At 55.7% G+C, this 24,518-nt stretch overlaps 1 protein-coding gene across 1 annotated transcript; it reads right to left on the minus strand.

The window, feature by feature from the left end:
• Positions 1-4,824: 4,824 nt before the first annotated feature.
• WDR86 (WD repeat domain 86) lies at positions 4,825-23,963 on the minus strand. Its single transcript, XM_038559757.1, has 6 exons — positions 23,775-23,963; positions 15,078-15,219; positions 12,173-12,587; positions 7,871-8,006; positions 5,107-5,210; positions 4,825-5,010 (listed from the first exon to the last, which is right to left on the minus strand). Exons 1-6 carry the CDS (start codon positions 23,935-23,937, stop codon positions 4,840-4,842), a joined length of 1,131 nt encoding a protein of 376 aa, XP_038415685.1. The 5' UTR covers positions 23,938-23,963; the 3' UTR covers positions 4,825-4,839.
• Between the last annotated feature and the right edge of the window lie 555 nt (positions 23,964-24,518).

Raw genomic sequence — 24,518 nt, forward strand, 5'->3', positions numbered from 1 at the left:
CCCATAAGGACATCACCGTGGCGACTCTGTCCACATTTCCCTCCCCCGTTAGCACACTGAGGGCCTTGTGACTGATTTCCTACAGGTCCTAGTGACCGTTGTAGCACGTCCCTGTGGGCCCACAAGCTTGTTGCCATTCTGAGAGGCCTGGGGGTTGGAACATTTGGCTCAGTCTTCCTCAATCCTTTCTGGGTGGCCCCATGTACCCGCTGGTGCTAAAGAGCAGTGTGACACAAGGCTTGGTGTTGTGTGCACACCAGGGGCCTTGGACACATATTCCCTGTGAGGCTGTCCCTGCCAGGGCAGGGGGCGGACGGGAGTGCTGGGCATGGGTCAGCTCTGTGTCGCCGAGGCCTGTGGGTAGCCACCACTTCCCCGTGCTCTCCCCTAGCTGGTGTACATGGGCTTCGACGCTGTGGTGGCTGATGCTGCCTTGAGAGTGTTCAGGGGAAACGTGCAGCTGGCAGCTCAGACCCTCGCCCACAACGGAGGAACTCTTCCTCCTGACCTGCAGCTCTTGGTGGAAGACTCTTCATCAACGCCATCCACGTCCCCTTCCGACTCCGCAGGTAGGTCTGAGGCCTCTGAGTACCAAGGTGGGAGTGGGCCAGGGCAGGTGTGCCCTTCTGGACGCAGCGCTGCTCTGTGCTTAGGCTGTGTGGCCAGGGAGGGCCTTGTGGATGTTCATGTGGGTCCGTTCCGTCTCCCCACCTCCGCTATAACCACGTTCCTCCGTTGTAGGTACCTCTAGTGCCTCAACAGATGAAGATATGGAAACCGAAGCTGTCAATGAAATACTGGAAGATATTCCAGAACATGAAGAAGATTATCTTGACTCAACACTGGAAGATGAAGAAATTATTATTGCAGAGTACTTATCTTATGTAGAAAATATAAAGTCAGCAACAAAGAAAAACAATAATGAGCAGAAATAAGTACTGAGTTTCTGCTTATAAATTCTATCATGAAAAGTCGAATGCAGGTCTTCTTTTTTTCCTTCTTTTGATCTGATTTTGCTGCACGGGTGCTTCCTACTTGGGTGCAGGAGGGATGAGTAGAGATCTGGGGCTGCTGTGAGGGCAGAGGGGGCTGGGGCAGAGGTGGGTGGGGTGCTGGTCCCTAACACTGACCTCAGGAAAGATGCTGCCTCTGGCTTGATCTTCTTCCTGGCTGCCTTCAGAGGCTGCAGCCCTAACACGGTCTTCCCTGCTTGGCTTTTTACCCAGAAATGGGAAGGACATTCCTTCTGGGGAATAGGGTGGCCCCTGGGGAAGGTCTCCAGGAATTGCTGGTGGGGATGGGAAGCATCCAGATTCATCTGCTCTTCATTTTGCCTGGCTGTCCTGCTCTTCTGAGCTCATTGCTGACCTCTTCCTGCCTCCCATGATGCAGCTCTGCCTTCCTGCTTCAGCCTCACTGGCCCATCCCTGAATTTTAAATCTTCAGCCATTCCAAGCGCTTTGGGAGACTAAAGATGAGGCATTGACTATAGTAGCCATACCAAATCATGGCAGACTTGAAAGTCCGTCTTCTATGCTCTTAGTTTAGTAAAATGTGCACTTGAAATTCAAGGTTGAAGTTGAGAATTTATAGATGTTCAAAATTCTTTATGAAAATAAAATCTTTTATTAAATGGGAAGGTTTTAAATGCTAACCAAAAGCAACTAATTTTTCATTAGCATTTTCGGATGCTGTGCTATCACATTAAACTCACTGCTGGCTGAGATACTTATCAGAGATTGAGATCTATGTTCTCTGGATTTGTGGGGGGTTTTGGGTATACATGGGTCCCAGAAGACTATTTCTAAAGGTGCATAGTCTCTTAATGGCCCAAATAACCACCCTCCCTGTGCCATGCATTCCTTCGTAGATGTGTATTAAATGAAAACCTGGTCCAGCCCCAGGACACCACTGGCAGCCGCAGTGTGCTGAATCAAGTGCCAGGTGTGTTCCTGACACTCTTCCCTTCCAGAAGTCGCTGGAAGCTTCTGCGACTCAGGGCAGATGTGTCACACTGCTGCCGTCAAGGGGTGGCTGAAATGCTTTGACTTTTTCACTCATCATTTTCATAAAGCTTGAATAACAGTCCAGTTTGAATTAGTGGGAATCTTTTCTGTCATCTTTTAAAATGGATGGTACAGATGGAAATAAAAGGTGGAAAATATATTCAAAAACTGTCAGCCTGACTTTGCAATAAGTTGCTCAAACTCCTAAACTGTTCTAAGTGTTGAAAATATCTGGTCTAGAGTTTCATTTAGATTCAAGATGTTTGCTTGCATGGAGTTCTGTGAAATCACATCGACGTCTGTAGCTGATGGGGAGGAAGGAGGCTGCCAGGAGGGGACAGGGGTTTGTGCTGTTGGTGTTGAAGTGGCCGACCACCAAGGTGATTGGGAGTGGGGGGTCTCTTGGTCTTGCCTGGACTGTGTCCTACTTGGGTTTGGGGCATAAATTGCAGCTTGTGGCTAACTAGTTACTGTCCTGGCCTTGGGCTGGGCCTGGCTTCTAGCTTCCCAAAAGCTTTCTTAATGATCATAGAAAGGCTAGGAAAGCAGGGACACACTAGCAGCGCTCTGACATTGCTTCATCTGCTCTCAAAGAGATGCAGAGAGGCCAGTTCTCACCTTAGGGACCATGCGCCTCGTGAGGAGGGCTGCCCATCCCAAGTTGGGAGACAAGTTCTGGTCATGGCTTTGCCTCCAACTGGTGTGTACAAACTAGACAGGCAGTGACCAAGTACCACTCCCAGCTCTGGAGGACAAGAGAGGCAGCAGAGGACGTTTGTAATGAAAATGTCTCCAAGTCAACAGGAGTGTGCTGAGGCCAGAAGAGTCAGGGGAGGTGGACCTTGGAAGGGGCTCTCCTTGGAGAGTCAGAGAAAGAACATTCTAGACCTGAGACCAATGAAGAGGCAATAGTTGGCATAGGACAGGCCGAGTGTGCCATATTCATGAGGTCACAGCCGCTCTAGGCCCACCAGACCGTGGGTTGGGGCAGAGAATGAGGTGGGAAGGATGCCAAGTCCAACTATAGAGCTCTCGGAAAGGCAGGCAGGGGGTCTGGATCCAAGATGCCGAACACCCAGGCCATCAGACAACTCCAGGAGTGGGATGCAGGTGTCTGCACTCTTCACCTGTGATGCTGGTCCTTGTGAAATTCCATCTGCTCTTGGCTTTGGTGACACTTCATGCCCTGTCCATGTTAACTGCCCATATGGCAGTAAATACTTCTGTCCTTCCTCCCCTATCCAGCTGCATTTGTCAAAAGCAAAGAATACCTGGTCATCTGGTCTTTACATCCTCAACAGCTAACACGGGCTTATGCAGCATAGAAATGAAAATTACCCAAATATATTCTCCATAAATGTAACAGTTCCATTTCCTACTCTCTCCAGGAGAGGCAGGCAGGAGAACAAACTTGCAGCAGCTCCTGTTTTATGATCCGCACCCGGGGTTGCTTCCCTGGATGGATGGTTGCCCGTGTGTTTTATTCTGTTGTGGTTGGATAAGATGGGGGATCTGGGGTGACAAACGAGCAAAAGCTGCAGGGCAGGAACGTGACATCGGCTGTGAACAGCAATAGCGTCTGGTACTCCAGCTGCCTGCCTGTCAGCAACGTGGAAATCCTAGCAGGCTGCTCAGGGTGGGCCCTCTGCCTGCTCTCCCTGAAATGCACCTCAGCTCCCAGGACGCCCCTTCGGCAGGCGGCATGACCCCGGAGGGCCACCAGGTAGTGAGTGCCCTCCCCCCCCCCCCCCCCCCCCCAGCCAGCAGCACTCGGCCTGTGCGTTTTGAGTCCCACCCAAAGAATGCAAAGCGATGCTGCTGCATGTGGTTGTCCCCGGCAAGCCTGTTTTCCTGGGGAGACGGACACCCGGGTTCCCGGGGCTTGGGGGCGTGGCCTGGAGGACAGTCACAGAGGTACCCGACCCTTCCTACTGCCCCAGGTGTCAATCCCGTACCTATCAGTGGGCCTGAGGGAGAGGGAGCCACCAGTCAGGGCTGGACCTGGCTGCCCCGGGGAGCACAGGCCCTACAGCGCCTCTTGCTGGTGAAACAGCTCTTGGATTAGCGCAGTGGACAGCCTGCTCCTCCGCCTCGGGGGTCCCGCGAGACGCTGAGCTCAGCAGCAGGCGCGGCCAGCAGCTTCTCGGGCACCGCCAGCAGCCAGGGCTGCCAGAGCGCCCCCTTCAGGTGATGAGGGCAGCTGGGGGCGGCTCTCCTCGGGGCCTGGCCCCTGGGGCTCCTGCGGGATGTCCCGCGCCTCCACCCCGCCCCCGGGCCGGCTCCTGCACACCCGGACCCCAGGGCAGCGCCCTCCTCCACTCATGCAGACCCGGGGGCTCCCAGCAGCCACCCGGACAGGCCGCAGGGCCGGTTCCTTGCTCCCGGGCCTCTCCCCACGCGAGTGCCGCGGTGGGGGTGACAGGGCCGCAGCCCCCTGCACCCCGGGGAGGGGCAGGCCCCCCGGGGGTGAGGCCCGGGTCGTGGGAACCCCTCCTCCCTCGGGAGGAAGCTGAGCGTGGGCAGAACAAAAGACATAGTCCAGAGCGCTTTGAAGGACGTGTATTTCAGTTCTTCCCCGGTGTCCTCAGGACAATTTGCCAAACTAGTGACAATCGCGGCTCGAGGGTTTTTGAGGAAATCCACCCCCCGCCCCGGTTCCCCTCAGGGCAGGCTTGGCTCCTGGGGACCCCAGGCTCGGGGGTGAGGGGCCGCTGACCCCGGGTCGGGAGGGTCCCGCGGCGCCAGGTGCAGACCCGAGTGCGGGGGAGCTCGCTCGGCGGGGGGGGGGGGGTGGGGGGGCCGAGGGCGAGCGCGGGCGGCGGCGTCCCGGGGCTCAGGCCGGCTGCAGGGGCGCGGCGGCGCAGCCCACCTTGTTGCTGAAGAGGCGGGAGCGGCTCCGCGCGGGGGCGGCGGGGCGCGGCGGCGGGGCGCACGGGAGGCCGCGCACGTCCCAGAGGCGCAGCGCGCCGTCGTGCGAGGCCGTGTAGAGCACCTGCTCGTGCACCTGCGGGGCGGGGCCGGGCGGCGCGTGGGCGGCGCTGCGGGGGGCGCCGGGGCCGCCCTCCCGGGGCACCGAGCTCGGGGTGCTGGGGGCGCCTACCTGGATGCAGTTGATGACGAAGGCGTGGCCGCGGAACACCCTCTGCAGCGCTCCAGACTGGGCGTCGAAGGCGCGCGCGCGGGCGTCCCCGCTGCCCGTGAACACTGCGGACACAGGGCGCCGCTGGGCCTCCAGCCCGAGAGCCCCCGCCTTCCCCAGGAAGCCGGGGGTGGGGGGGTGGGGGGCCCCCAGGCCCGGAGGCGACCTGGAGGCGGGGAGGTCCTAAGGCCCAGCTAGGGACTAGCTGGAGCCTCTTGCAAGGAAGGAGGCGGCACCTGCATTCTCTTACCGCGAGCCCGGAACTGAGGGGGGTCCACACCCTCCCCGTGCTCTGCAAACAGCTCTGCAGGACTGCCTGGCTTCCCTGCTCTAAATCCCCTGCCTTGGGGGGAAAGGTCACGCACCCCCCATCATCTGAGCAGCCCACTGGGGCAAGGACCACCCAGAAAGTCGTTCCTCTCCCTCCTCAGTAATGAACTTGGCCCTCCAAACAGAGCCTAGACACTGTGTTGGCTAGCTCACAGGGGAGGGCCCTGGAATTCGGCTGTCCTCACGCCTTTTCCTACTTGAGAACTCAGTCCAAGAGTTCTGACTCCAGGGAGCACCCGAATCACCTGGAGGGCTGGTGAAGGCAGATTGCTGGGCCCACCTGAGCTTCTGTCTCAGGAGGCCTGGGGTGGGGCCTGAGAACCTGCATGCCTAACCAGTTCCAGGTGATGAGGATGCTGCTGGTCAGGAACCACAATGAGAACACTGACCAGAAGAACTCCCTTGTTTCCATATTGTCTTAGCCCGGGTTCTCCCAGAAGCTGACCCTGACACTGGGACTTGGGTGCAAACACTTCCTTTGGCAGGGCATTCCATTAAGTGGGGAGAGAAACAGAAAGAAGGATGCCCATTCAGGTGTATTAGTGAGCAGGTGGCTGCAGGCGGCCCCTGGGAGAGGGTGCAGACCAGGTCTCAGAGCTGTGCCCCTGGGGTGCATGTCATTGGTTGAGGGCCTCTCTTGTGGGTGTCAGCTCCTAGCCATCCTCTGACCTGCTCCTCACAGGAAAACACTCTAGGGCAGAGGACCTTAGGTTCAGCAGAAAGAAGTGCCCCACGTGTGGTACCCACAGCATCTGCTATGCCGACTCAGCAGCCCAAGCAAGCCATGGGGGATTCTTAGGCTTGGAGATCTATCCCTTCCTTACCCCCACTAACTGTTTCACCTTGCCTATTTCAGCCTTGCTGCTAAGAGGGGAAGTTTCATTCCTGGGTCTCTTCTGTTCCTTTCCTGCTTCCCCTGCCCCCCACCCAGCGTGGCTGCTGGGTGTCCTGTGGGTGGGAAGAGGGTCGGGAATTAAGTCTGAGCCACCTACAGCCTGTTGGCAAAGACCCTGAACCAATTTCCTTTAATACCAGGTAAGGTCCATCCCAGCTGCTGCCAAGGGGAGGCGCTCTGGGTGGCTTTAATCTTTTTAATTTAGAGGCCCTGACTTGGGAGCAGAGCTGTGATCACACTTACAGGCTTGGACACAGGAAGAAGGAAAAAATAATTTTCCCGTGTCAGACACCTAAATCTCAAGGGTATCTCGGGCTCTATTTTCAGAGATCCACATTCTATCTTCATCTAACACCTGTGCTGTGAAGTCAACTTCAAGTTTCTGCTGTGACTCCCCCTACCCATCTGCTCCCTCAGTGTGTGTGTGTGTGTGTGTGTGTGTGTGTGTGTGTGTGTGAAAACGGGGAAGAGGGGGGGTCTGATGACAGAACATAATGCTGGGGATTGTTCTGGGAAAGAGATTTCAGGAACCTGGGAGCCTTGCTCCCATGTAGGTGTGAAGGTAGCGGGGGTGCTTTCTGGATCACTGGGTGTGTCTGGGGTGTGAACATGTGCCAAGTCTGCAGGACAGAGCCAGCAAAGCTCAGATGTGTCAGTTTGACACCTGTGGACCGACAGCTCACTGCCTACCCAATAAGCCATTCCGCCCTTCTTTCTTCCCAAGTAACCCCATTAATTCTGGCAGCAATAGCTCCAGATAAGAGATTTTATTATTCGGTCCCTCTTGCAGAGAGTGGTCAAAGAGATATATGCCAGGTCTGTGGGTAGGGCTTCCAAGAAAGATCTTTAAAGGGACCCACTCAGCTAAGAGATGCATCCTTTTGCCCTTCTGTCATCTTCCTATCTGCCTAAAACTTGATATGATGGCTGGAGCTCCAGCAGCTATCTTAAACTATGAGGCCCCCTAACAGATATAAGATATGTGCTAAGAGTGATAAAGCAAAATGATCAAAGGAAACTGGGTGCGTGATAACTTTGTGGAGCTATCCATTCCCACCTACACTGCCAGCCTCTGAAATTCTACGTGAGAAAAATAAACCACTATTTCATTTAAAGCACAGTTAATCTGGGCTTTCTCTTATTTATAGTCAAACCTAATGCCAGGTGAAGCCAAACCTACCTGGCCCTCAAGTCTGGCTGGAGTAAGTGGTGTCATAGTCTCATTTCGAGAATTAGAGACCTTCACCTTAGGGTTTCTGAACATTCAGGCTGCTGCTTGTTCTTGGGTGAAGCTGGAGAGGAATCCCCCCACCCTTATTTGGGCCTTCCTTCCAGGTGCCCGGGGGAGGCAAGGCTGCTGACCACCCAGAATGGACGCTGAGGCTCAGGAGGGAGCAGCTGAGTAAGTAGAGCAGAGAGGTCCCTGAGTGCGGGGGATTTGGGGGTGTGGTCAAGGCATGGAGGGCACAAGTTGGGGCAACGGGGACAGGAGTCACTTACAAGTGCCTGCGTGGTATTTGAGGGCGCTCACGCTGTGTCTGTGGGCCGCAAACGTGCGCACGCGCTCGCCCGTGTCTGCCAGCCAGCACTTGACCGTCCTGTCGGCGCTGCCCGAGTACACGTGCCGGTTGACGAGCTGGGGGAGGAGGAAGGAGGGTGGGAGCCAGACCCCTCCGAACTGGGGCAGCAGCAGGGGACGCGGAGCCCCCTTGGGGAGGGGCATGTGTGGGTCTCACTGGAAAGTGTGGATGAGCAGGAAATGACCCTGCCTGTGGGGACCCACCCACTGCCACTCCAGCACCCAGGGATCTTGTCACTTTGCCCTTGGCTGAGTCACTGACTCTGCTCCTCCACTGCTTCCCTGGTAGAGGAGCATTCTGCCAGTGCCTTCTCGTGGGGGGTACAGAGAAGGCCTGTAGGGCGCTCAACACGCTAAGGGCAAGGACCACAGAATGTTCGCCGGGGCCGTTACTGTTGTCAGGTGTCTCTTTAGCAGTCCCTACTGAAGAAAAGTCTGTGCCTGGAAAGGTTAACGTGAATCCACCTGTAGCTATGGCCAAGCCGCACCTGGTGTTCTCTCCTATTGACCCAGCTGACGAAAGGGCTCCCAGGGCAAGGCTTTCACTCTGAATGTTTTCCCACAGAAGAGAAGATAAGGAAAAAGAAAGGTCTAGAAGTAACCTGAGTGGCTGCAGTGTGTCTGAGGTAGATCTTTGCTAGGATCAGAGCTGGACACCCAGTGGCTGTCGTTGGGTCCTGAAGCTCCTGCTCCCAGGGCTGCCCTGGTGGGGAGGGAGGAGCCCTGGAGACAGGCTCCCCCACTTCCCACCTGCCCCAGCTGACCAGAGTGGCATTCACACACCCCCGCTCGGTGTCTGTCGCAGGAGGTAAAGAAGGGGCCTGAGAGAGAATGGATGGGGTTTGCGAGGCCCCTCACACGAGCACCCCTTGCCAAGATAGACAGTGTCCCAGCCCAAGGGAAGTGCAGAGACCATTAAAATAATTCTGCAGATTCCTCTAGACAAAACCACATGCAGCCAAGAGTGCCCCCACCCAGCAGCTCTGGTTAGCAGTGATGCAGAGGAGAACCAAAAGTTGGGTGAGGAGGGCGGCTGTAAGCCCCAGAGAGAGCCGTCCATGCCAGACCTTGGAGGCTCAGGAAAGAGGAGGCCCTTCTCCTGGGGCAGCGGGCAGCAGGCCTGGAGGCAAGTACAGGCTGGCCACCGGCATCCCTCATGTGTCCGATGCCCTCTTAGCTTGAGCACACACCTGCCCAGCTACAGCCACACTCTGGGCTCCTTGCCACTCCAGTCCCCACAGCTGATCCAGTTTCCCCAGATAATTTCCCAGTTTAAATCCCAGAGGACAGGACTCTGACTGGTCCAGATTGTATTTCCACCCCAGCCACAGCACAGGTCAGACTTGGCTTTGGGCCATTCACTATGGCAGAGGCGATGGGATCTCGAGGAACACGTCCGGCCTCCTGGAGGCAGAGGTTGCGGGTGGTTCCCCACAGACAGAAGAGGCGTAGAGACATGGCCAGCGGTCTCCCAGGCCCGGCCCTGAGGTCCTGAAGGCTTACAGCTGGCTCCAGCCAACACAGCCTGACTTCTGGCCCCTCTTATTGGTGGCCCCTGCCCTAGAACAGAGCAGGTGTGGACGTGTACCTGCATGCCCAAGGGGCTCCGGCAGGGTCCAGGCCATCACTCGGTCTTCTTGCTATCTGCATCACACTCCCAGAGCTTGGTTCCTGGGCCATCAACGAGGGTAGGGGCAGGAAAGCCAGAGGATCTCCCCAAGCCCACTTGGCCCTGCCAGCCTGAGGCCAGAGCCAGTATGTTGCCCTGGCCCTGCTTCTCACTGTCCCCCAAAGCCCTGGGGACATGCCATCCTCCTCGGGCTTCTCACAAGTCCTCTCTGCCCAAAGAAGCACCCCCATGCTAATCCCACCACTCCTTTGTGGGCAAGCCACCCCGGGATCTCTCCTCCTGCTGCCCCTAGCACGTGTCTGCCCCAGGCCCCAGTGTGTTCTGACCATCCCCATTGACTGTCACTCCAGACACAGCCCCAGGCCTCCAGGAGCCACAAGACTTACGGACCTCAAATAAAGGGAGCTGGCGTGTGTAGCCTGCGGGATGGAAGCCCCTGTGGGACCCTGGGCTACGCAGCCTCTGCAACCCTGCACCCCTCAGCACACGCAACAGAAGCGCTGAGCTTCCATGGCTGCTGTGGCAGAGGGATGATGCCTCCTGCTCCCCATGCAGCGTGTCCCAACAATGTGGTGCCTGTCACACTGTGTTTAAAAGTGACCAAGCAAAAAAAAAAAAGTGACCAAGCCGCACAGCTTCAAAGTACAAATCATGAGCCCAGAGGCCAAGGAAATGCTCCAAGCGTGTTGTCCTTGGCTGCCTAAGACCTCACTGTTCGCTTTGGCAGCTTTCCTGAGAGGACATCCACGGGGAACAGCTGGGCAGCTTGGGGAGGCCAGAGGAGGCCCGAGGCACAAGAGGAAGCAGACAGACCCTGACAGGGGCATGTCACAAAGGACAGGCCCTGCAGTTCTGAGGGATGGGGCTCGAGGGCCATCTCCTTGTATGTGACCCCTCCAAGTAGATGGCAGGATGAGGCAGACAGGCCTGGGGCTCTGCTGTGGAGGCCCCTGGGGCGCAGGCCTCTCCCCGCTCCACTCACAGCAGCAGATGCACTTGGGCAGGGAAGGAGAGAAGCTGCAGGGTCAGGCTGCAGAGCACAGCTGGGCCCTGGACATCCCACCTCTGGAGTAAAACAGCCAGAAGAGAGGTTCCCCCACTCCAGCAAAGTACGGGCCCCGTCACACCTTTATAAGCTGCCGGCTACATGTTCAGTCCTGGGTTCCTATCTGTGTCTGCCCCTTACCAGCTGTGAGACCTTGGACAAGTTGCTTACCCTCTCTGATCCTATCTTCTCATGTGTAAAATGAGAAAATATAAGCAGGGGCAGCACATCCGCTAGATGCCCAACAACAAGAGCACAAGCTCACAGGCTCCGAGAGCAAGCCATGCCCCCGGCTCTGGGCCACGTCCACTGCTAGCTCATCAAGCCCTCACAACCACCAGAGATGGGCACGATGTCACGCTAATGATCCCTGATCCAAAATCTTGGGGCCAGACGTATTCCAGGAGTTTTTGGATTTTAGCAACATGCTCATGTTTCTACAGCAAAGGAATGCGTATTCCCAGGAAGTGGGGTAAAGTGAACTCCAACTAGCCTCCTATCTGTCCAGGCCAGGCTTTGCTGCCAAGCAAGTTTTGGTGCCAAATCTAAAAAATACACTTTATGTTTTGGAGCTTTTGGATTTAGGAATTATGGACCAGGGTTTCTAAATAAATATAATCCTCAAAAAAAAAATATATAATCCTTACCTAACACGTTTAGAAACCAAGATTCCTATGTTGACAACAGCTTTAACCCTTGTATCTGTGAATGGGACTGTACATGGAGACAGGGTCTTTAAGGAGGTAGTTAAGTTACAGTGAGGTCATTAGGGTGGAACCTAATCCAATATGACTATGGTCCTTATAAGAAGAAGACATTTGAGGGGCACCTGGGTGGTTCAGTGGTTGAGCGTCTGCCTTCAGCTCAGGGCATGATCCCAAGGTCCTGGGATCGAGTCCTGCATTGGGATGATTCCCACAGGGAGCCTGTTTCTCTCTCTGCCTATGTCTCTGCCTCTCTCTGTGTGTCTCTCATGGATAAATAAAATGTTTAAAAAAAAAAAGGAGAAGAAAACATTTGAGAGGCGCCTGGATAGCAGAGTCGGTGAAACGTCTCCCTTCTGCTCAGATCAGGATCCTGGGGTCCTGGGATTGAGTCCCATACCAGGCTCCCTGCTGAGCAGAGTCTTCTCCCTCTGCCCAACACTCGTGCTCTCTCTTGCTGTCTCTTTCTCTCTCTCAAATAAATAAAATCTTAGAAGAAAGAAGAAAGGAAGAAGAAGGAGGGAGTAAGGAGGAGGGAGGAAGAAGGAAGGAAGGAGAAGAAAAGAAGGAGAAGGAGAAGAAGAAAAGAGAAAGAGGAAGAGGAAGAAGAGGAAGAGGACATTTGGATGCAGAGGGAAGACCATGTGAGGACCCTGGGAGAAGACGTCCAGCTACAAGCCACCACCTTGGTCTTAGACTTCCAGCCTCCAGCATGGTGAGACAATCCATCTCCATCGTGTAGGCCATCCCGTCTGTGGTACTTGTTACACAGCTCTAGCTAACTAGCACACCGGGTGGCCCAGTGGCCTTGCCGGCAGACAGGCAGGGGCTGGGCGGAGCTCACCTCCAGACAGATGACGGAGCCCTGGTGCTCCCTGAACACCCGCAGCTGCTCCCCACTCAGGATGTCCCAGGCACGGATAGTGGCGTCGGTGCTGCCAGTGAAGGCCGTGTGACTGGGCGTGTCCAGCACGAGGCAGAGCACGGCACCCGTGTGGCCCCGCAGCGTCTGGTGGCAGCAGCCACTGGCCACCTGCCATACCTTGGCCGTGCCATCCGTGCTGCCCGTCACCAGAAGCCCCCCAACCTCCTCGGCACAGGGAGCCCCAGGCAGGTCCCAGGGAGCAGAGTAGGCAAGGGTCAGCACGCAGTTGCGGTGGCCCCTGAACTCCTGGGACACCTGGCCCTTGTCCACACTCCAGGCTCGAGCTGTGCGGTCATAGGAGCTGCTGAAGAGCTGGTTGTTGGCGACCAGGATCCTGGTGGGAGGAGGGATAGGCAGGGGTCAGACCACGCAGGGATGCCCAGCAGGCCATCTCAGGGTCCCTCTGCCCAGGGGCCTGTGTGTTCAGTGAGCCCAGAGAACTTCATGTGGGAGGAGCAGACTTCGGTTCACACCCTTCCCCCAGGACCCCAGAAGGCCTCGGGAGCAGCAAACATTTATGATTCTCAGATTCAGTTTAAGGAATGCTAAGAACCTCTCCTCAGAAATACACGTTTGTCTTCAGCCTAGAACTTTGCATAAGGTCAAAGGCTCGGCTCACACACCCTTGTTAAGAAGCCCTGAGCACCCCCAGAGCTCCCTGCCGAAAGGAGCCCGCAAAGGGGAGCGGCAGAGGGAGGCAGCTGGATCAGGCGTGTGTCACAATTGTGGGGACTGAGCAGTCAGCACCCCGCACCTCAGCGTCGGAGGCATCGTGTGTTCCCTCTGCCTTGGAGCCTGGCACAGATGGGGGGAGACGCGGCCTCCCGCCCACACTGCCCACGCCGCCCCCCTGGCCGGTGCTCACTTCCCACAGGTAATTAAGGAGGCCCACCCCCCGGCACATGCAGTTCCTGACTCACTTCTTCCTCAACACCCAGGATGGATGGTTTTCATGATGTGTGTATGTCTAAGAGAAAGTGACACTATGACACCACGTGGCACCGCAGGTGATGTACTGGGGGCCTGAATCCCGCCCGCTCTGGCCTGGCATGAGAAGGCATGGTCGGTGCCTCCCATCCAGAACTTACCCACTTGGCTGGACTCTGAAAACACAGGAGGAAGTGAATCCCCCCTTACCTCGGGGATGTGGCACATTCGTGGGCACAGTTACTTAGTGATGCAGTAAAGTTACTAAGTAATACAGAGCATCTCCCCGGAACTATCTGTTTAGGGCAGCAGCCCTTCAAGAGTGGTGGGTGTGAATGTGTGTGTGTATGTTCGTGTCTGAGTGCACATGGACCTGTGCTTATGTGTGTGAACGTGTGTGTTTATGGTGTGGGTGTGCCCAGGAGAGTATAACCCCAGCAGAGCACCATTCCCAGCATTAACGTCCAGCTTTGAGGGGCGCCTGGGTGGCTCAGTGGGTTAAGCATCTGCCTTCGGCTCAGGCCATGATGTTAGGGTCCTGGGATCAAGCCCCACATCGGGCTCCCTGCTCAGCAGGAGCCTGCTTCCCCGTCTCCCTCTGCCTGCCACTCCCCCTGCTTGTGCTTTCTCTCTACCAAATAAATAAAAAATAAATTAAAAAAAAAAAGGGTCCAGCTTTGCTTTTGAGGAGCAGCTGATGGATACAAGGTACAAGCTGAGGGCAGGCCGGTCACCTGAGATGTGGCCTCTCCCACCTGCCCCAGCCTTGTAACAGGAGACTCCCATGCACCTACACTCTTCGACCTCAAGGAAGGATGTCGGGATACGACCGGCAGGACATGTGTCCTCCCTGACCCCCTCGTCCTGCTCTGGCTCAGGAAGCAGGGGCCTCGCTCAGCGGCTGGGAGGTGACCTTGCCCACTCATGGCCATCCTGAGCCAGCACAACAATTCATCTCAGGGACACCTCTCTGCCGAGAGACGTGACCCAGCTCCGGCCCTGCCGGTACGCGGCTCTTCCGGCAGGCAGCTGGACTGCCAGCCAGTCAGTGGTGGGTCTGGCACCTCCACTGCCACCCACCGAGCACTGAACCACCCCGCCAGCCGCTTCCCACTCGACCCAGGCCTGCGCAGAGCTCATGCTGGCAGTGTCCCTCGTGGCTGCGAACAGTTTCCCTTCCCCACCCACCCGGCCCCGACCCCTCCAAACGCCCGCCTGCACCTGGCCTTCTTCTGACTGCCTCGGCGCACCCTCAGGCACCCCCCAAACCCCGTCAGTGAGGCCTGGACGGCCCGCGGGCAGGTGCCCAGACCCCTGCTTATCCCGGACACTCCCTCGGGAGTTTAAGACGGCCACGACAAGTTACATAAATAGTGTCAAATTGATCTGATCAGCAGAGGAATGTTCATGGCTCAGCTTAGACCCAAATTCAATAAAGAAAGGAAAAATTCAAACCTCCTCGAGAAGGAGGAGGTGGGGATTTCAACAACAACACGGGAAGGAGAGATTTAAAAATACTCTTGATTCCATCTTCAGCACAATTCCCATTTTGCTCCAAAACAAGCCCCTGGTCTACCATCAGGTACCAATTAAACCACTTCCTCTGGAATGCAGGAGCTGTGGCCTCCAGCACCTCTCCCTGTGCCCAGCAGTGGGCAGTGCACACCCGGGGACCCCGGGGGGCCGTCCAGGCACAAGCCTCCCTTCCCCCACTGAGGCCTCCCAAACCCCCACATGCAGCCCTGGGCAGTCAGCCCCCTGTCGTGCCTGGAGACGCTGGCATCCTGGGCCTTCCAGGGCTACATGCTATGCTCCCCCAGGGAAGCTAAGTTCCCCCAGGGCAGGGGCCACATGGCCTACATCTCTGTCCCCTGCCCCCTACCCCAGCCACCCTGACCTGTTCACAATGGATGTGTGTCCTCGGAACACCTGTAGGCACTGCCCGGTCCGCACATCCCACTTCCTGATGGTGCAGTCAGCGCTGCACGTGAAGGCAGCTTCGTCCTCCAGCTGGCAGAAGGTCACGTAGCTCTCATGCCCTGTGGACAAGGGGAGGCGTGAGTGTGCCAGGGCACAGCAGGGAAGAAAGCCGGGGCGGGAAGTGTTTGAGACGAGTCCAGGCCCACTAGCCCTTTGAGGGGACAATTTCAATCTGGGAGTCTCAGGAGCTATGGGAGGAAATGCTGGATGGTGGCTATTCTTACATTTGGGGAGGGACACTCGTCTTAAAGGAATCAGGTCCTAGTTCTTGGAAACTAGAAATGTTACTTCACTAGGGAAAAAAGATATATTTGCAGATGTAATTAAGGATTTTGAGATGGGGAGAGTGTCCTGGGTGATGGCCAGGAATGGCAGCACAAGAGTCTCTGAAGGAAGGGGCAGAGGGAGATGTGAGGATATAGAGAAAAGATGCTGTGGAGACAGGGCAATGACCTGAAGGTGTCCCTGAGATGAATGATGTGCCCACCACCAAGGAGCGCCAGCCACTGCCAGAACCTGAGGAGGCAGCTGGTTCTCCCCCACAGGTTTCAGAGGGAGTACAGGCCCACCAACACTTTGATTTGGGCCCACTGACACTGACTTTGGATTTCTGGCCTCCAGAACTGTGCCAGAATAAACTTCTGCTTTAAGGCATCCAGTGAGATTGCTGGTCACAGTGGCCACAGGAAACTAATATAGAAACAGGGATGATTAAGACACTTTCCCGGGACACCTGGGTGCCTGAGTGGTTGAGCATCTGCTTTGGGCTCAGGGCGTGACCCTGTGGTCCTGGGATTGAGTCCCGCATCGGACTCCCTGTGGGGAGTCTGCTTCTCCCTCTGCCTGTGTCTCTGCCTCTCTCTCTGTGTCTCTCATGCATAAATAAATAAAATCTTAAAACAACAACAACAACAACAACTTTCCCTGCCTTCAGAGAGCATGAGCCTGGAAGGAGAGAGTCAGCCAACATGACACATCGGGGGTCAGCAGAGGAGAAGCCCTGATGCTATAGAGCAGGAAGGGTGGGGAGGAGAGAAGAGCATTCTGGGAAAGAAAATAGCACCCACCGAAACAGGAGGGGGCCCTTGGGGCAGAATTTGGGTGCTTGGGAGAAATGGTGGGTAAGGCACAGAACTGAGGGTGGATGTCCAGGACAGGGGGAGGCCACACACTCCATCAGCCCAGAGTCTCAGACATGTGCACCTGCTCATCCACCACCTTGTTGGTGCAAAGGTCAATGTTTTGACTATCGGCTTGGCTGTGGGATCAAGGGTTATGAAGCAGCCCCAGAAGCACTCAGGTCCCCAGTCATAGTAGGGCCTGTCCTTCATGTAAAGATGGCTCCACCTCAGGGGCACCTGCCTGGCTCAGTCAGTGCAGCATGTGACTCTTGATCTTGGGGTCGTGAGTTGGAGCCCCACCTTGGGTATACAGTTTACTTAAAAAACAACAACAAAATCCTTTAACATCCCTCGTGATAAAATCTAAATCTATTTAGAATCTAAAATCAGAATTTATGGGCAGCCCCGGTGGTTTAGTGCCGCCTGCAGCCCAGGGCGTGATCCTGGAGACCCTGGATCGAGTCCCATGTCAGGCTCTCTGTATGATGCCTGCTTCTCCCTCTGCCTGTGTCTCTGCCTCCCTCTTTCTCTCTGTCTCTGTGAATAAATAAAATCTTAAAAAAAATAAAATCAGAATTTATGGGTTAAACATATACCCCTATATGCAAAGATTATCTATGCTTATATCTATTTCTATACCTATATATACTCATATATATATATATTTTTAATTTATTTATCCATGAGAGACACAGAGGGAGAAGCAGAGACATAGGCAGAGGGAGAAGCAGGCTCCATGCAGGGAGCCCGATGTGGGATTCGATCCCAGGACCCCGAGGTCATGACCTGAGCCAAAGGCAGATAGATGCTCATCCACTGAGCCACCCAGATGCCCCTATACTCATATATTTTTAAAAAATGTTTACACCTTGGATATCAACTTTTTTTTTTCTCTCTCTCTCTCCAAAGATTTTATTTATCTATTTGAGAGAGAAAGCATGAGCAAGGAGAGGGGCAGAGGGAGGACCAGACTCCCTCCTGAGCAGGGCACAATGCAGGGCTCAATCCCGGGACTCTGGGATCACGATCTGAGCCGAAAGCAGATGCTTCACTGATTGAGCCACCCAGGCAACCCCGGGTAACAACTCTTGATAGCAAACTGAAGCTGAGTATATTTGAAGAGAATCCAGGGGTCGGAAAATCAATTGAATCAAAGGAATGTTACACCTAAGATCCATTTCATGGATGAGGAAATTGATAAATTTAAATATTTACACGTGTGGGAAATAATTATGTTAAAGACTGCGACTGATTTTCTAAATTCCGTCTAGATGTCTGGTATCAGACAGACAAGGATTTAAAATCTTCTGGGCAGTTTCAAGCTGATGTACTCTGTTCGGCCCCAGCGATTTAGCTCAGTTACTCTTGGAAGAACCCAACTCCCTGGGTTCTAAGAAACAGATTTAAAAAAAAAAAAAAAAAGAAGAAGTAAGGAAGGAAGGCATGTTTTCAGTCTTCTTGGATAGCATGTACCAGGCCTCTAAGAAAACAACGTTTGTGTGAAGGAAGTAAACAGTTGAAGACGAAGCAGATTACGTTTCCTTAAAATGCACGTCAGTCTAAAAGTCGAGGGCAAAATGTGTCTGGCAAAACACAGCCCAGCTTTTTGCCAACCTCAAAATGTTTATAAAATATTTGAAGATTGTCAACAAACTTTCCCTGAAACCAGAGCTGCTGCAGGGAGGGCTCAGCGCCGTCTAAGGAGCCACCTGGCTTCCCGGGCTGGCTGGAAGGCAGCCCGGCGCCCCGAGGGCCGCTGGGTGTGGGCGAGCCGGCCCTGCACACGCACCCCGCAGTCCTCCTCGGACCCCGTGCGGTCCGACGCCAACCACGCCAGGAGAGGCTTCCTCAGGGCCATCAGCCCCATTCTGGCCGGTTTCGACAGCATCTGACAGCAGGAAGGCAGAGTGCCAAGTGTTTATAGGCCAAGACAAGCACTGGAAAACGGTGGCGAGTAAGCCATGGCACCCCTACTCAGTGAAGCCACGGCCACTAAACCAGGATGTGGAAGATCATGAGTTGGGTGACCAATTATATGACCCATGGAAGCAGGAAAAAAAAAAAAGAGATATACAGTAAAAATATAAATACCTATGGGGGGCCCTGGAGGGCGCAGCTGGTTAAGGGGCTGGCTTGGTATCTGCTCAGGTCGTGATCTTGGGATCACTGGGCTCTGATTAGCGCACAGTCTGCTTGAGATTCTCTCTCCTGTCCCTCTGCCCCTCCCCCCTCTCAAACAAATAAATCAATCTTTAAAAAATATATAAATACCTATAAACAAAGACTTTAAGAAAAGAGTCAATAATGAAAAGAATTTTTTCAACGTTAAAAATAAAAAGCTCGGGATCCCTGGGTGGCTCAATGGCTTAGTGCCTGCCTTTGACCCAGGGTGTGATCCTGGAGTCCTGGGGTCAAGTCCCATATCAGGCTCCCTGCATGGAGCCTACTTCTCCCTCTGCCTGTGTCTCTGCCTCTCTCTCTCTCTCTGTGTCTCTCATGAATAAATAAATAAAGTCTTTTAAAAAATTATTAAAAAAAAAAGCTCATCTCTGGAGCTGGGCCAGGCTGACCCTCTGCCCTCCTGGGGGCCTGGCCGTGGGCCGCTGAGGCTCCCTGCAGCAGTCAAGGCCCTCCCAGGGACAAGCCCCTTCCTCGGCATGCCAGGCTCCTACTCCACATCTGAAAACCCACACAGAAGGAGTCCCAGCTCAGAGCCCTGCCAGCAGAGGCTGCAGAGCGTGTCCCCGACTGCAACCCACAGACCATTTGACAAGGTCCACTGCCCCCAGCCTACAGGGTCACCCGGGGAGGGATGAGGAAGGCAGGAGGGAGAAGGGGGGGGGTCATTGCGTCTCCAGCCACTGGCGTGAGCTGCTGCAATTGTGTAGAATAAGCAAAAAAGCCAAACTAAAAATAAACATTTTTGAAGGGATAAAGAATGCAGATAAGATACAGTTATTATGTTCAAAAGGACAGGCTGAGGCTCAGGGTTCTCTGCCAAGGTAGTCGGCTCTCCCTGCCTCCCCAGCCGCACACTCTTGGACTCGCTGGGGGTTCCGAGTCGAAGGGCCCCGTGCACACGCAGGAGGGGCTGCCCGGGGTCTGCAGTGGCAGAGGTGGGCCGGTGTGGGCACCCAGCCAAGCTGGAACATTCATGCCTCCTACTTGGCCTGGAAAGAGCGGCCTCCCTTGCCTCTGCTGGCCCTGGCAGGTCTTCTGTCTGCCCCTCGGGGTCTCTCTCCTCTTCTGCAGCCTGTTCCCTGCAGCTCCTGGATCCCCCCTCACTGCCTGCAGGGTTCAGACAGCTGGGAGCCCAGCAGGAGACTTTAGGTCAGGATCTGCTGGCCCAGTTCCCCGGAGGAAGGCCTCTCCACACCCTCTCAGGGGCTGCAGGCCCCCACCCTGGCTTCTTCAGCTCCAGGAGTGTGGACAGCCCTGCAGGGACCAGCCCCATAGTACAGCGCTTCCCCTGTACTATGCCCACATTTTGCAAGCGTCTCTTTACTAAACTCTCCTTGAGCTGTTATTTGGGGGTGTCGTTCTGTTTCCTGCTAGGGCCTGCCTGATGGAGCCGCCCCTCCGTGTGTCCTGTCGGCAAGCCAGAGCAGTGACAGCCACGAGTCCAGAGTGCAGAAGGTGTGGTCAAAATAGACGGTGTCTGACGAAGCCACCGAAGTCTCGGCCTCGGGCCACCTGCCTCGAGCCCCCGGCCTGGGCAGGCTCATGCTCTGTCATGGTGCCACCGCAGGGCCTGGCCTTCCAGCCCAGCTCCTCTCGGCCCACACCCTCAACCCGCCTGTTCTCCTGCCTCCATCTGTGACTCCTCACTCCACACCCACAGGGAGTTCACCACCCTCGGACGGTGCTGTCCGAAGAGCCAGAAGGATGAATTACCCTCCAGGGCTTCCTTCACATCTATGCTTAAGACAAACTGCTTTTCGATGGAATTTCTCCTGGGTTGGGACAAAGTTAACAATGAAGTGTTTATGTCTGAGAGCCTTCCCTGTGCCCCCACATGCTCCTTCAGGAACATGCAGGAGATGATTCAGCAAGCCCACCTCTGGGTATCTATCTACACGAAGGATCTGCAAGCAGGGCCTGGAAGAGATGTTTGCACACCCCAGCTCAGAGTCGCATTTCTCACCACAGTCAAGTGGAAGCAACCCCAGTGTCCAGTGGCAGATGAGTGGGCATAAAAAATGCACACAACCAAACAGTGCTCAGCCTTCCAAAGGAAAGAAATCCTGACACAAGCTACAACCTGGGATGAACGTGGAGGACATCGTGCTAAGTGAAATGAGCCAGTGACAAAAAGACAAACACTGCATGATTCCACTTGTACCAGGTCCCTGGAGCAGTCAGGTTCACAGAGACAGGAAGCAGGATGGTAGGCGCCAGGGGCTGGTGGAGGGAGAAATGGGGTTCAGTTTGTTTTACAGGATGGAAAATTCTAGAGATGGATAGTGGTAATGGTGGTACATCATAAATGTTTAATATCTTGAAACTGTACACTTAGTATATGTGCTGCCGAAGCGAGCACGAAACTGTACACTTAAAAAACAATGGTTAAGAGGGCAAATTTGATGCTACATGTTTTCTATTAAGAGTTAAAAATTGTCCCCAGTCCCTTCCAGCCCCACCTAGCCCAAGAGGTGAACCCTGACTACCTGGGCTCACAGAGTTCCTGCTCATCTGAAGTTCAAGTGCACATGGTCCCTCAGTTTAGCCATCACTCTCTCCATCCAACCTGCAAATTCTCTGGGGCAGTATCTTTGCATCTAACACAGGCACCCAGGACAGTCAAGCCAGTAGCCAAGAGGGGCAAGGGCTCTGGAGCAGGAGGGAGGGGGCAGCTCCCCCCAGTGCCGCTCTGCCTGTGTGAATGGCTCTACCTGTGTAAACTTGGGAGGACTGGCTGGCCCTTTGGAGCCTCCAAAGGGGATAACCACGGCTGTGAGAAGCAAAAGGGGGAAGAGCTTTGGAGCCGGCCCGGTGCAGTGCCAAGGAGATGCTCTTACTCAGTCCAGGCTGGTGGATTGTGGGCCTGGAGGACTATGGTGGCCACTAATATGTGCCAGGAGCTATTTATTGACTGGCTTGCTCCTGCTCCCTCACAACCTCATCAGGCTAGATGACTATTTTATTGTCCCCCAATTCACAGATAGAGAAACTAAGGCATGAGAAGTTAAATAATGATGAGATTGGAGCCCAAGCAGCCCAGCTCCAGAGCCCAGGCTCTTGATGGCCCCTCCTGCTACCCGGAGGCAAAGTTACGGGTCATCCGGAAGGGCAGGCATCATCAGGCTTCCAGTAAATATGAGTGTGCAGTTTGTTCACACAGAATTAAAAACAAACAGCACCCCCGTCATGCTAGAAGATGCTGTTGGAAGACGAGGATGCTTGTGGAATAGCCACAGTGGGTTGGAACCTTTGGGCTGGGCCCCTTACTACACGGGGACAGACCAGGACAGGGACTGCCATTTTGGGGCATGCTGCCTATCTCATTGACCCAGTGAAGTGCCCCCAAATGAATAGGCACCCAACAGATAAAAGGAAAAGAGGGGAAGGGGATAATTATATTCAATTCAATTCTTCCTTTTACAGAATAATTAGCAGTTAAGCCTACTTTCTCCTTTGGAGCTCACCAACTGCATCTGAAAGCCAATTCCAAGTACTGAAAAAGCAGAGCTGCTGCAGGAGGGAAGCTCGGGGCTATTAGAAGCCTACGGTCCAGAGACACCTGAGTGGCTCAGCAGTTGAGCACCTGCCCCTGGCTCAGGGCGTGATCCGCAGTCTCAGGATCAACTCCCACATCAAGCTCCTTGCATGGAGCCTGCTTCTCCCTCTGCCTGTGTCTCTGCCTCTCTGTGTGTGTGTGTCTCTCATGAATAAATTTTAAAAATTTTTATTTTTTTAAAAGATTTTATTTATTTATTCATGAGAGGGGGAGGGGGAGAGAGAGAGAGAGGCAGAGACACAGGCAGAGGGAGAAGCAGGCTCCAGGCAGGGAGCCTGATGTGGGACTCGATCCTGGGTCTCCAGGATCATGCCCTGGGCCGAAGGCAGCGCCAAACCACTGAACCACCCAGGCTGCCCTACAGCTGAATTTTAAATTCTGGATGGATCTTAGGTCTTCCGGTCTCAGTTCAGGGCCTGCCAATCTGTGTGACTTTGGGGGTGGCAGGAGGAACGTGTGTTAGTTTGTAACCGACTCTGCTTTATCCACCCTCACCCCCAAATAACAGGCAAGCCAAAATTCATCTCTTCTGGGCTTTGAAATATCTACCATAGCTGCTTTTAAAACCAATAGGGCCGGGATCCCTGGGTGGTGCAGTGGTTTAGCGCCTGCCTTTGGCCCAGGGCGCGATCCTGGAGACCTGGGATTGAATCCCATGTCGGGCTCCCGGTGCATGGAGCCTGCTTCTCCCTCTGCCTGTGTCTCTGCCTCTCTTTCATGAATAAATACATTAAAAACCTTTTAAAAATTAATAAAATAAAGCCAATAGTATCAGCCCACAGTGAAGCTGATTTGTACAACAGTGAAGCTAATTTGTACTCTCTGTGCCTACAGGAACTTGGAAGGCCCTGGGGAGGCCACCCAGGACTTGCTGATTATGGTGGAAAAAGAACAGGCAATGATAAATAACCACAGCGAAGAGAGTGTTGGGATTCAAGGGGCTGTATCTGCTGTTCAGGTGACAACAGGGGCAGAGCTGGAGAGGGGCCTCACAGTCCTGCAGCGTAGACATGTGACAGGGATGCAGGGTAAGAAGTACATCTGCCTCCAGCAACTAGGTACGTAAATATAGACCGATATGTGTGCATTTGTGAAACCTTTATAAAACAATATGTGCGCCTGTATGTGTGCCTCCTGCCATTGCATCATGTTTCCAACTGCGTTAAATTGGTTTAACAACCCCCTTTTGAGAAACTTTGATCCATCCTTCTCCAGCACCCCTTCCAGTAGAAGAAAGGAGGCTGCAGAGACAGCAGAGTGGTCAGATGGGGAAGGGGGCGTTCAGATTTCAACTTTCCCCTCCCCACCGTCTGTGTGATCCCAGGCCACTTCCTGCCTCAGTTTCCCTGTCTGCACGAGTGGGAGAACAGCAGTGTGAAGACTGCCCAAGGCAGTCTTAAGTGCTCAGTCCCGCGGGCACTTAACAAGCCCTGGCGGTCACCACAGTGGCTCCTAGAGGAAATGTGCGGCCACAGGCCAGCGGGGAGTGAGAGACGGGGGAGGGCGCAGAGGTGCGATCCCGGTGGTCTGCTAAGGCCTTGAGGATGGAGAGGATTTTCCGCCCTAGGCTGACGGCTGAGGATAGACCCCGCGGCGGGTGCGCCCCGGCCCGGCGGCCCCGGTCCCAGGGGGCTCGGCGGGTCGTCGGCGGGGCCGGGGCGAGCACCCCCCGACGGGGGCCCCGGCACAGCGGGGGCTGGGCTCTGGGCTCTGGGCTCCGGGCTCTGGGCGGCGGGGACGGAGCGGGAGGGTGTACCTTGCAGGAGGGCGCAGCACTGGCCGTCCGCGGTGCTCCAGAGCCGGGCCGTGCCGTCCTCGCTGCCCGTCAGCAGGCGCTGCCCGTCCGGGCTCAGGCTGAGCCAGTTGATGCCGCCGCGGTGGTCGGCGCAGACCCGCAGGGCCGACCCTCCGCCCCCCATGCGGCCGGCCGGGCGGGAGACCACGAGATGCGCCCCGCTAGGGAGGGGCGCCCCGGCATCCGCGCCGCGGCTCCCGGCGGCTGCGTCCCGCGGCCATGGCCCTGGGGGGGGGCACGGGGCGCGGCGGCGGTGAGGCGGGGGCCCCGCTCCCTCCCGCAGCCGGAGTCCCGGCCCCAGCGCGCCCGCCGCCGCCCTTCCCCGCGCCCCACCTGAGCGGGCCCCCCTCGGAGTCCGGACGGCCGGGCGGGGGCGTCTCCGCGCGCTGGAAGGCTCGGGCCTCCGCGGGGTCCGGCGGCGGGAGCGGGGGACCCGGGAAGGCGAGCGCCCCGCGCGCCCTCCCCGGCCGGCGCCGTGCGCTCGGGGCGGCGAGGGTGGAACAATACAGTCCGGCCAGGCTCCTCCTCAGAGACCACCCCCCAACCTGTCCCCTCCCACTTCTCCGGCCGGCGCCCCAGCCCCCACCCAGCTGCCCCCTTCCCCCCGCCCCGCACCCCGGCCCGCCCGACCCACCTCCGCCGCGGCCCCAGCGCCCGCCCCGGGGACGCCGGGGACCGGGCCACGTGCGACTCCCCCGGCTGCCC

Source organism: Canis lupus, chromosome 16, assembly GCF_011100685.1.
Source record: "Canis lupus familiaris isolate Mischka breed German Shepherd chromosome 16, alternate assembly UU_Cfam_GSD_1.0, whole genome shotgun sequence".
NCBI lineage: Eukaryota > Metazoa > Chordata > Mammalia > Carnivora > Canidae > Canis > Canis lupus.